The following is a 13,049-nucleotide window of genomic DNA, read 5'->3' on the forward strand; positions in this document are numbered from 1 at the left end:
GGAAATGTTTGCAGTTATTGAAAATTAAATATAGAAATATCTCATTTGCATACAGTGCCTTCAGCAAGTATTAACACCCCTTGACTTTTTACATTTACATTTACATTTAAGTCATTTAGCAGACGCTCTTATCCAGAGCGACTTACAAACATTGTTGTTTTACAAACTGGGATTCAAATATATTTGGGGGGATACATCTCTGAAGAGCTTTCCACACCTGGATTGTTCATCAAAATTCTTCAAGCTCTGTCAAATTGGTTGTTTATCATTGCTATACAACCTTATTCATGTCGTGTCATATATTTTCAATCAGATTTAAATCAAAACTGTAACTCTGCAGCATTCACTGACTTCTTGGTAAGCAACTCCCATGTAGATCTGGATTTGTGTTTTAGGTTATTGTTCTGCTGAAAGGAGAATTCATCTCCAAGTGTCTGCTGGAAAGCAGACTGAACCAGGTTTTCCTCTAGGGTTTTGCCTGTGTTTAGCTCCATTCAGTTTCTTTTTTATCCTGAAATACTCCCCAGTCCTTAACGATTACAAGAATACCCATAACCTGATGCAGCCACCATCATGCTTGAAAATATGGAGAGTGGTACTCAGTAATGTATTGTATTTGCCCCCAACATAACACTTTGTATTCAGGGTAAAAAGTTAATCGCTTTGCCAAATATTTTGCAGTATTATAATATTTGTATTCTGTACAGGCTTCCTTCTTTTGACTCTGTCAATTAGGTTAGTATTGTGGAGTAACTAAAAAGTTGTTGATCTATCCTCAGATTTCTCCTATCACATCCATTCAACTCTGAAACTGTTTTAAAGTCACCATTGGCCTCATGGTGAAATCCCTGAGCGGATTCCTTCCTCTCCGGCAACTGAGTTAGGAAGGACGCCTGTATCTTTGTAGTTACTGGGGTGTATTGATACACCATCAAAGTGTAATGAATAACGTCACCATACTCAGAGGGATATTCAATGTCTGCTTATTTTATTTTTACCCATCTACCAATCGGTGCCCTTCTTTGCGAGGCATTGGAAAACCTCCCTGGTGTTTGTGGATGAATCTGTTAGCAATTCACTACTCGACTGAGAGGCCTTGAAGATAATTGTATGTGTGGAGTACAGAGATGAGGTAGTCATTCAAAAATCATGTTCAACATTATTGCACAAAGAGTGAATCCATGCAACTTATTAAACACATGTTTACCCCTGAACTTATTTAGGCTTGCCATAACAAAGGGGTTGAATACTTATTGACTCAAGACATTTCAGCCTCTCATTTTGTATTAATTTGAAAAGATTTCTAGAAACAAAATTCCACTGACATTATGGGGTTGTGTGTAGGACAGTGATACACAATCTCAATTTAATCAATTTTAAATTCAGTCTGTGACACAATAAAAATGTGGGAAAAAGTCAACGTGGTGTGAATACTTTCTGAAGGCACTGCACGTGGTAATGTATACATGTGTATATGTCTGCGAGAGCCTACATCAAGTTGTGTGAGACAGAGAAGGCTGAGTGTACGGCTGAAATCTGAATTAGGTCTCACCAGAAGAGGTAGTGTGCGATGCGCATGTCCCCTATGGCTCTCCGTAGCAGGAAACGTACCAACGGGCTATCAAGGTAACACTCATATTTCAGAGCCTGAGAGAAAGCGAGAGAGATGGTTAGAGAAAGGTACAACGGATAGGTGTAAGAAATATGGATATAGCTCCACATAGCCATTTGATAAGGTGGTCATAAGGTGTTCGTGAAGTGTTCGTAAGACATTCAATAAGCACTTATAAAGGTTTTACCTGCACCAGCTGCGGCAGGAAGTCCAGCAACTCAGGGTCAGAGATGGTGTCCATCCACTGTACTGCAGTACGCCTCAGCTCCTGATCAGGGAAGCTGACAGACATTTGAATCCATTATGCATTCAATTATTACATTGTTTCAATCCAAAATGACGACATATTTGAGAGGTCAAACAAACGCATGGACTTATACTTTGAAGACAAATACACGACGCAGAGGATGAGAGTACTAGAATTAACGATCAATAGGGAATTGTCAATGTAAATGGGATTTGGGTTTCAGTTCAACATCTGTTTAGAATCTGTGGATTGTCACTCCTGAACTCAGAGCTACGTGTGCTACGCTCTGTACATTGAGTCTGGGGCAGGATACTTGTTATTTGGCCATTGGTCCAGTTATACTGCAAGGACATCTGATTGGTCAACCCCAGGATGAGAGTACTGGAAGTAACGATCAATAGGGAATTGTCAATGTAAGTAGGAGTTGGGTTTCAGTTCAACATCTGTTTAGAATCTGTGGATCCTGGCGAGTGTTGCCCCAGAAACCATTGCCTGGCAACCACACACACGCACGTGCACAGTTCCCTTACCTGAACTCAGAGCTACGTGTGTACTACGTTCTGTACATTGAGTCTGGGGCAGGATACTTGTTATTTGGCCATTGGTCCAGTTGTACTGCAAAGACTTCTGATAGGTCAACCCCAGGATAGGGTGGGGGGGTTATAAGTGGCATCCTGTTTCTTTATTCGGTGGAGAAAAGCTGAGGACAGGGGAGACTGAACGTCTATCTCCCAGCATAACATCTATGATTTGTCCTTCTCAAATAAACCTATTTTTTCCCCCTGATTTGCTTTGGAGTTTGTATAATTGAAGAATAACATCAATTGCTAACACTTGGTGCCGTGACCCGGATGATTTGCTCTGAACAACAACAACCAGAAAAACGTATCAACTGTGTGTTGATCCAGAGGAAAGAGAGAAGGCTGCGCACAAACCCACTTTGGGGAGTCAACTCATCATCTCCTGATTGACGGCAGAATTGCTGGGTGAGTCTGGACCAATATAATTTAAAAAGAACCAAATCAGGTTAAAATAGTGCATGCAATGAGTGATATGTATCTGTGATGTATAAGCATTCAAGTCCTTTGTTGTATTACAGAGTTTAGTCCTTTGTTACTCGATTAAAAGGTTGGAGTCCTTACTCTATTAAAAGGTTTGAGGCATCTTTTTTTATGAAACCTTCTTGTTGCACAGAAGTGAGTTGCTAGTGAAGTAGCAATTTTTTACACATGTGGTTAATGTAAGCCTTCAACAAGCTCTTAGTGGTGAACATAAGTTATGGGTAGCCAAGCCCTACAGAAACAATTTGTGTTCTAGAAGAGGTTTGAGTCCTCAAAAGGGGTTATATAAATATATATATTTTGGGGATAAATACATATATATATACATAGAGATATATATTATACAACTTTGGAAGTTAATATTATGACATTGCAGAGAGAAAATTGTAGTTTGAAAGCTCTTGGTGAACAAATAAAGACCTTAAAAGGAGAAATTCCCTATTGCAGCAGGAGACACAGGTGAAAAATTCAGACGTGACCCCGACCTGTGGCCTCTCTGTTCTCCAATCTATCCTCACATTGAGTTGTGTAGGGCAGATCAGGTTTCAAGCATCTGGTCAGCACTGCCTGGCATTGAGTCAACAGATTCTGACAGCAGTGACGAACAATGTCTTAGGCCAACCAGAACACAGGCTGTAAAAGGGAGTAAAGACAAACCTCTAGAGACAGTAATCACACACAAATCCGCATCTTCAAAACAGTTGGATGAATGCTCAAAAACTTTGAAGCATCCACGAGACGTGGGTATCAGAGTTGTGCAGATTCTGAGTGAAACCAACAACATTATTCGTTCAGTAGAAGAGAAACCTGGTGTATGTTATTATTTGGAGATTTCGGGTCACTGGCAACGAGAATGTCGGATAAGAAAACGTGATTTTATGAAAAGTGGCCTCGAGAAGAAGGGCCCATCTAAGTGAAAATGGAATCAGGACAACAGCCCCAACGGCACAATGTTGCTGCAGAAATGTAAGAAGCTCTCTTTGGCTCAGCAGCAGAGTTTGCTGGATGCTGTGGAGGTAAACTAACAGACCCCTCTTACGTCCCATCTCAGCTGGTGTACATACTGTATCAAATCGGATGGAATATATGTGAATATGACTGTTAACAACGTGGCAGGAGATTTTTTTGTAGATACGGGTGCTGAAGTCACTGTATTATATATATATACAGGTATATATATCTTATGCAAAACATATATGATATGTCCTCAGTACACAGGCAAGAAGATGAGAGCAACAGGAGTGTGGGGGGGGGGGGGGGACGAAGACACGTGAAACAAACCAAACCATTATCAATTTCTATTGGTCCAATGAAGATTGAAGCAGGCTCTACAGTTCAGAACCATGCTATTTGGACTACGAATAAAAATGAGTGTGGAACTTTGGATATGGAATCAGGTGCTGCCTGACAGGTGCTGCCCTACCTTGCACAAAACAATATCCAATTAGCAAGGAAGCTATGGACGCGACTAAAGTAGCGATTTAAGATCTATGGGACATGGGTATAGTTGAAAAGACCCGGTGTAATCCCAGCTACTCTGGTGCTTCCACCAGATACCACATTACTTGAACACCGACTGTTGTGAGTTGGTTTTGGATCAGCTCCCTGATGGGTTTATAGAGTCACTCGTTGGAAAACCCTGAGCTTATCTTATACACAGACGGTTCGCGCATTATGGAGGGGGGTGTGAGGCAGGTAGGATGGGTAGTTACTACAATGTGATCATACCAGGCACGTTAGATTTGAAGAAAAACAGAAGTTCACTTTATGAGTGACATAATGCTTAACTATTGCATAGAACTCTTTAATGGGGAATAACTCCCGAGGGGGGACATGACGTAGTGCCAGGACAGTGGGTGATGGTAAAAAAATATATGTGACAGAGACATTAGGGTCAAAATGGGAAGGTCATTATCAAAGTCAGCAGTAAAAGTCCAGGGAAAATCACGATGGGATACATGTCATTCTATGCAAACTTGTCCATTTCGATGACAAAAGCGGAGCCTGGAGAACAGAACTGATTGATTAGCAATTGGGGGCCAATCTCAGGTGAAGAAGCACAGTAAGATGATCAGAACCTGATAAGCTTCTATGTTGTGTACCGCAGTCCTCATATTAGGGATATCTAGGTGAAATGTACAATTTCCTCCGGAAAATCGGGACATGCTGACTTAGGGAAATCTAGGTGAAATATCAATTTCTCTTGAAACCAGGACATGTTACTTTCACTTTTTTGTTTCCTTCGTTACAGGTTATGAGAATCTATCATCTGAGGCTGCAGCAATATCCCTTGACTGTACCTGAAACGATACAAGACCTCCTGTGAAGTGCAACCAGTGGAACGGAAGAAGAATTCCTCACTAGCGGCAGACTGTCAGAACATAATTTCTAATAGTTCTCTATGTGGGACTGATACCAGTTTGGAAGAGCTGGTCACTTTTAAAGGACGTGGTGAATGATTACCTTGTCAATAGGATGATTGAACATTATGGTCTTGCGGACAAGTGAAAGACGTTTGAAACTATTTTCCTTGCGAGTTTCCTCCTAATACAGGATGTGGGTTGTGTTTCCATTTCTAACACAGCGATGGATGAGGGAAACTCGGAAGTCAATACGTTTCTATCCCTCTCTACACTATGTCACAGTAGTAATCAAAGTAGTTGCTGGGTTTGTACGTACGCACCATTCACATCACGGGCAGGTATTCCAAAAGGGTCTATTCCTTTTAACCAGAGTGAAATGTTGGGTATATGGAGAGCTGTTAATTGGTATAAGACAAATACTGGTACTAATTTGGGTAAGAATGTTGCGCATCAACATGCGAGAGTACCTAGTTCTGCAGATAGGTGCTGGAGGAGGCCTGAGACTCCTGGATATGTGTCCATTCAACACCATGTGGATGAGTTGGGGGTGGAGCTGACATCCTGGAGTGGTAGGTACCTTCCTTCATTTGAGATTACCAATGACACTAATCAGCGACCACCATACCTAGTTATTACACATGCCTCTGTTGGCTGGTTATGTTTGAACCTCTTAGGGCTAGGGGGCAGTATTTTGACGTCTGGATGAAAAGCGTGCCCAAAGTAAACTGCCTGTTACTCAAGCCCGAAAGCTAAGATATGCATATAATTAGTAGATTTGGATAGAAAACACTCTAAGTTTCTAACACTCTATGTTTCTAAAACTGTTAAAATAATGTCTGTGAGTATAACATAACTGATATGGCAGGACAAACTGTTTCCAATGACTGCCATGTTTAATATGAGGCGAAAACCTCCCAGATTGCAGTTCCTAGGGCTTCCACTAGATGTCAACAGTCTTTAGAAAGAGTTTCAGGCTTGCTTTGGAAAAATGAGCAAGAATTTGTAGTTTTTCTAAGTGGCTCCCATTTTGGCTGTAGTGTTTTCATGCGCGTGGATGAGAGCGCGTTCTTTGTTGTTTATCTCCGGTAAAGACAATAACGATTCTCCGTCTTAGATTTTATCGTTTATTTACGTATTAGGGTACCTGAGGTTTGATTATAAACGTTGTTTGACTTGTTTGGAGAAGTTTATTAGTAATGTTTGGGATTCATTTTGTATGCATTTTGAAGGACGGAAACCGGTGGATTATTGAATGAAGCGCGGCAGCTAAACTGAGCTTTTGGGGATATAAAGTCAGACTTTATCGAACAAAAGGACCATTTGTGATGTAGCTGTGACCTTTTGGAGTGCCAACAGAAGATCTTCGAGGCTAAGGAATTTATTTTATCGCTATATCTGACTTTCGTGGCGCACCTGCCTGGTTGAAAAATGTTTTTAATGCTTTTGTGTGCGGCGCACTGTCCTCAGATAATCGCATGGTGTGTTTTCGCCGTAAAGCCTTTTTGAAATCTGACACAGGATTAACAAGATGTTAAGCTTTATTTTGATGTATGACACTTGTATTTTCATGAATGTTAAATATTGCTATTTCTGTAATTAGAATTTCGCACTCGGCAATTTCACCGGATGTTGTCGAGGTGGGTCGCTATCGGAACGCCTGCGCCAGAAAGGTTAATAGGTCATTCTCTCTGAACTTATCTCAACTGCACCAGGACGCATTTGTCAAAGTAGGACAGAATAAATGTGATCAGACAACAGATCTATCTATCTGTCTGTGACTGGTTGCGGAATGTCTAATGGTCTGTTGAAGGTCTGTTGAATTGACACTCAGTAATGGCACTAGGACTACTTTCTATGCCAAAACCTTTGGAAATATCCTCAACAATGGTATGATAGCTCCTGGGACTTACTTTATCTGTGGAACCTATGCCTATTCCTGGTTACCAAAGTTGTGGCAAGGGTCGGGTTATTAGGGTCGTGTTATTTGGGACATGTCGTACCCCATGTAAGACATTCTGTGATTTCTCTTTTTTCACAGCGTCATAAACGTGTGATTACAGAAAGGGAGAGATTCTTTGCGATTGCTTTTCCCTCTTATGGTGTTTGTAAAATAGCACGGGAAGTTATGAATATAGCTGACTCTTTGGAAATCCTAGCTAATAGTACAGTTGAGAGTCTTGAGTTAAACACAGCTGAGATGGTTGCCATTCGGACAGTGGCGATGCAAAATCGTTTGGCACTTGATTATCTTCTGTTCCCGAACAAGTGGTTGCATGTGCTGTTACTGGTGCTGGAGGCTGTACAAATATTCCTGATCATCCTGAGGAAATAACTGACCTGATCCAAAAGATCAGGACTGGGGGTGCTAAATATCATGATTACAATCTAGATGATTTAGGCTTAGTCATGTGGTTGTCTTCCACATTCGGTACATGGTGAAGTTTTTTGGTGGGCATGATACTTCCAATAGTGGGAGCTGTGGTTATTTCTCTCATCCTCATCTAGGATATCAAGTGTGCTATTGCCCGATGTTTGTCTGCTAAAATCCGATGGTTACGAGATAGGGAATATCATTGGTACTCATCAACCGTTTCCTTTTGGAGACGGGTGTCAGTAGTGTTCACAAGAATGTGGTTCGGATCATAAGAATCTTCATCATCACACCAAGCAAGCCTCATGCTTGTGGTCAATGTGCCCGTGGTAACTGTCCTCGGTGCTGTAATGAACCATGCTCTCTCAGATGTGGTAACACACTTGTTAATACCTCTTTTCTATAACTTTGTGTGAAATCTATTTCTTATTGCAACAGCATTTAAAATATGCCCGTTGTGTTTTATAGGAATATGCAAGGTGTTTAATGTGAACAATTTTATGCTTATTGCTAATGTTTATATTCTGTCTATTTTTTCATGCTTTCTATTATTTTCTAAAAATACATTTTAACTATACTTATTTTTTAAATGGTCTAGGGGGAGTATGCGCATATTTTGCAGATAAATACACAATGCAGAGGATGAGAGTACTGGAAGTAACTAGTCAATAGGGAATTGTCAATGTAAGTAGGAGTTGGGTTTCAGTTCAACATCTGTTTAGAATCTGTGGATCCTGGTGAGTGTTGCCCCAGAAACCATTGCCTGGCAACCACACACACGCACGCGCACAGTTCCCTTACCTGAACTCAGAGCTACGTGTGTGCTGCGTTCTGTACATTGAGTCTGGGGCAGGATACTTGTTATTTGGCCATTGGTCCAGTTGCACTGCAAAGACTTCTGATAGGTCAACCCCAGGATAGGGTGGGGGGTTATAAGTGGCATCCTGTTTCTTTGTTCGGTGGAGAAAAGCTGAGGACAGGGGAGACTGAACATGTATCTCCCAGCATAACATCTATGATTTGTCCTTCTCAAATAAACCTATTTCTCTCCCCCTGATTTGCTTTGGAGTTTGTGTTATTGAAGAACAACATCAATTGCTAACGTCCTCATTCATATTTGAACTGTAATTCTAAAAGGTGAGTGATGCATGTGATGCCTTGCATGTTGCCCTGCTGAGGTGAGTTCATGGTGTTTATGTTCCAGAACAGTATTCTAAGCAAGTCTGGTCCACTCCCGTCTCTGACCATGTCCCCAAACTGCCAATGTGTCTGTTGTTTACACAGTCCTAACGCAACATGACAAGGTCGAATGGCGACCGCAGGCCTTCTGGTGACCGTTGCCTACTGACTGTTGCCAAGGTGGCTATTTCCCTGACGAGTGTTGCCCCAGAAACCATTGCCTGGCAACCACACACACACACACACGTACGCGCACAGTTCCCTTACGTGGCATGCAGAAGGCCCAGTGCGTCGTGGTGGTTGAGACATGCCCACTGGCGGAGCAGGGCATAGATATCTGACAGGCATGCCCACTCCCAGCGGGGGGCACTAGCCAGCACCAGGGGCAGGGCACCACTCTCTGACTGGCAGAACGAACGTTTCTCCCACAACAGACGCTTGTCCTCTGGAGTCAACCTGGGCAGATAGAGGGGAGAGAGTGAGGAGAAACATAAACACCTTACATGTGCATACTTCGCTTGAGAGTGAGAGAAAGAGAGGGGGATGTGGAGAGGGGGAGGGGTATAGAGGGTAAAAGGTAGAGAGGGGAAGAGGGAGTGACATAATGCATACTTGGAATACTTTCTCACAATGAAAGGAAAAGAAAGAGGGAAAGAGAGTGTGGTGTTGTTTACTGCAGCATTAGATGGCCATTCTCCACTGTAAAAAAGAAAAAGGGAAAAAAAAGATAGATTACCTTTGTATAAATGTGGCCAACACGTATCAATGATGTCTTTGTTCTGTCTTCGTGATAACATTACTTTGTTTCTCCTTGCTTTGGCCACCCTCATTTGAACGCGGTTACACCAATGGGGGAAAAAACCGATCAAGCTGAATTTGAAACAGGCATGAAACAAAGAGAAAAAGAGACTGATCGGAGCGGGTGTGTAAGGGAGAGGGGGGACAGATGGAGAGAGTGAGTAGAGGCGAGACAAAAGGTAGAGGAAGAACGATAAAGACAGATAAAATGACTGGGAGAAGGGAGAATAAACAGTAGATGTACCGCGTGGAGAAACCGTGAAAATGTCAACCGAAAACTAAAAGGTCAGTGAGTACATTCATTCTCATCACACACACACACACACACGCTCACTCACACACACGCAACACACAACGTTAATCCATGTTTGTTTGAATCTCTGCCTAAATCTACACACACGTGTTTCTCTAACTGCTCTAGCAGACACACACAGGGCAGAGGGCTGTTAACGTATGATGAGTTCTCCTTGGTACGGTTGTTTCCATTGGCTGAATATACCGTGTCATTGTTGGGATTGGATGATCCAGCTGGACAACAGTTGTTGCTATTGGATGAGCTCCTCTAATCTACTTCCTGCTTGGAGCCTGATACTGGATGGCACTGAAGCCAGTACACTTGTTTGGAAACACTGCACCTTAAGATAATGTTCTTTAAATAATTGTTTGTCAACACTGTTATGTCCGTTCTTCTTCATCTGCCTGTAGTTGCCATGTAATATTACACTTATCCTGACCAGAAATGGTCATTTGTTGAAGTTTTGAATGTGTGCACATTGTACGTTCTAGTCAAAAGCCAACGTTATTTAGAGGTAAAGAGAGGGGGGGAGACCTATCTCAAAGTGAACATCAAACAGACAGAGACAAAGACACAGACAAAGACAGAGACAGAGACACAGATAAGAGCACATCTCCCTTCCTTCCATTCAAAGGCATGCTCAAAAGCCCCAGAAAAAAGATTCTACTTGGAAGTAAACAAAACACACACTGGTCCAAGATAAACACGGTTCTGTTTATCTCTCTCACAACAAACAGGAAACAGATCATAAACTATGACAACCACTAATGGGCTAAACACTATACTGAGATATGGTGAATAGACACACATACAAACAGAGAGACACACACCCTTCTCTATCCAGGGAGGGTTGAGTTAAACGTTGTTGACACACTCCTCAGAGAAGGCTCCCCAAACACTCCTAGTTTCTTTCTACCTCTCTTAGGAATTCAGATCACCGGTCTGATTAATATTCAGTGACCTTTTCTTCTCTTTTGTAAATGGTGCACACACGCAAACACACACACACACACGGGACAAAAGAGGAGAGGGGGATGGTGAGACTAGAGGGGGAGGAGAGAGGGGGTATAATATCATCTGGGGAGGATTCACCACCAGCTGCTGCTATGACATCACTCATCAACTGGACGGATGGATGTGGATGTGGACCCCTGCTGCAATTAAATATTTTTTTGTTTTTACCATGAAATCTTCATTTAATCAGAACCAGTCTTTTAGATCTGACATTACAGGTTTATATTTACCAATACCATGTGTTGGTGAAAAGGAAATCACGTATGTCGTAGAAAAATCGAATAAAAAAGTCATTAGTGCAGGTGCAAAAATAAGTGAGCCCCAGGTTGCATTGGTTAAATCAAGTAGGCGAGCAGAATCAGGTGGGTAAATAATCGGGTACCAAATGACCCAATGAAAGGAGAGATCGTTAGTAAAGAGTTTGGGCGGGACTCTGATAAATACGGATCAGAAACCTGGTCAGTTTGGTGTTACCCACCCAGGTGAATGCAAAGCACGCCATGCCGAGAGGAAAGGAGATCTCAAATCATAAAATCATTCAAAAAAGATTTGAGCTTTGAGGCAAATCATTTACAAAACGGAGAGCACTTACCATGACAGCAACTTAGCCCGGAAGGTGAACGCCCTTCCACAATATCCCCAATAATAAATCAGGTAAAAGCCAACCTAAACATAACATCTAGACATTTTTGACCTTTTTGGTCAGAATCAACACAGCTATGTTTGGCAAAAACCCAGCACCACCAAAAGAACCGTATCCCAACAGTCAAGGAAGGTGGTGGGAATGTCAAGATCTGGGGCTGCTAATTCCTACTCTGGACCTGTACGACTTCACATCATTAAAGGAAACCATGAATTCTGAGGTATACCAGGAAATTCTGGAACAGAACGTCAGGCCATCAGTCAAGGAGCTAAAGCTGGGCCAAAAATACATCTTCCAACAAGACAACGACCCAAAGCATTGAAGCAAATCTACCAAAGAATGGCTCAGGAGAAAGACGACTTGTGTTTTGGATTGGCCAAGTCAAAGTCCTGACCTAAATCCAATCGAGATACTGTGGCAGGACCTGTAGCGGGGAGTTCATGCCAGACACCTCTCAACCCTCACTCAATTGGCTGAGTTCTGTAAGGAGGAGTGGGGGAAAATCCCTCAAAACAGATGTTAGAGACTGATTACTGGCTATAGGAGACTCCAAGTTATTGCTGCTAATGGAGGTGCCACAAGCTATTGACTGAAGGGGTTCACATATTTTTGCACACATCAAATCTGAGTATCTGTTAAATAAACCACGTTTGTTAAATAAACAACGAAAATATCATATTTTGGGGTTTCTGTCATTTACTTGGAATGTCTTTATTACAAATTGGGGTTTAGATCAGGATTTTCTATGTTTATTTTAATATTTTACAGCAAAATAATAACCAGCCCTGTAGGGTTCACATACTTTCAAGCAGCATTGCATCTCCTGTCTGTCTTCCTGCTCTGTCCACTATTAACCTAGCCTGGGTACCATTCTGTTTGAGATATCATTCCACTCCTTGCCATGTTTAGCATGACACGGACTTCATGGAGTTGAATGTCAGCAAAACAGGTTCTGGATTTCAGGCTAATACTAACCTATCAACGCCCCTCAATAACGTCTACAGCTGTTGGGTTTGAACACTAGCACAAAAACATACGATACTCTCTAATGCAGTGTAACAGTGACATTATAATGACACGTGGTAATAATGTATGTCAGTCTATCAGGGCTGTTCTGTCATTCCATGGAGTGAGTGAGTGAGCAGAAAGGTAGTGCGAGAGAGAGAGAGAGAGAGAGAGAGAGAGAGAGAGAGAGAGACTGACTGACAGTGTAGTAGTCTCACCAGAAGAGTGATTTCTTGTGCAGTACATCCTGCAGTTGTCTCTGGCTGTGCTGGTCGAGTCTGGAGAAGTCATACTGGGGACTGAACTCTGCGGGAGGGGGGGTGCTAAAGCGCACCTCAAACGACGACGTGGGAAAGTCCACCTACAGGAAGAGGTCAGAGGTTAGGCGTCACACTAACAACAACATTAAGATTGTTCATGAAGAGAGAAGGTACAAATCTGTCATTCTGCCCCTGAGCAAG

The 13,049-nt window shown here is 42.2% G+C and overlaps 1 protein-coding gene across 1 annotated transcript in view; it reads right to left on the reverse strand.

The window, feature by feature from the left end:
* LOC115142939 (phosphatidylinositol-4-phosphate 3-kinase, catalytic subunit type 2 beta) overlaps positions 1–13,049 on the reverse strand; it is a 70,496-nt gene that overhangs the window by 19,684 nt on the left and 37,763 nt on the right. Inside the window, 4 exon segments of the mRNA XM_029682826.2 lie at positions 1,553–1,647; positions 1,800–1,893; positions 9,101–9,289; positions 12,807–12,949. Of these exon segments, the coding sequence (XP_029538686.2) occupies positions 1,553–1,647; positions 1,800–1,893; positions 9,101–9,289; positions 12,807–12,949 (521 nt within the window).

This window comes from Oncorhynchus nerka, linkage group LG15 (genome assembly GCF_034236695.1).
Source record: "Oncorhynchus nerka isolate Pitt River linkage group LG15, Oner_Uvic_2.0, whole genome shotgun sequence".
NCBI lineage: Eukaryota > Metazoa > Chordata > Actinopteri > Salmoniformes > Salmonidae > Oncorhynchus > Oncorhynchus nerka.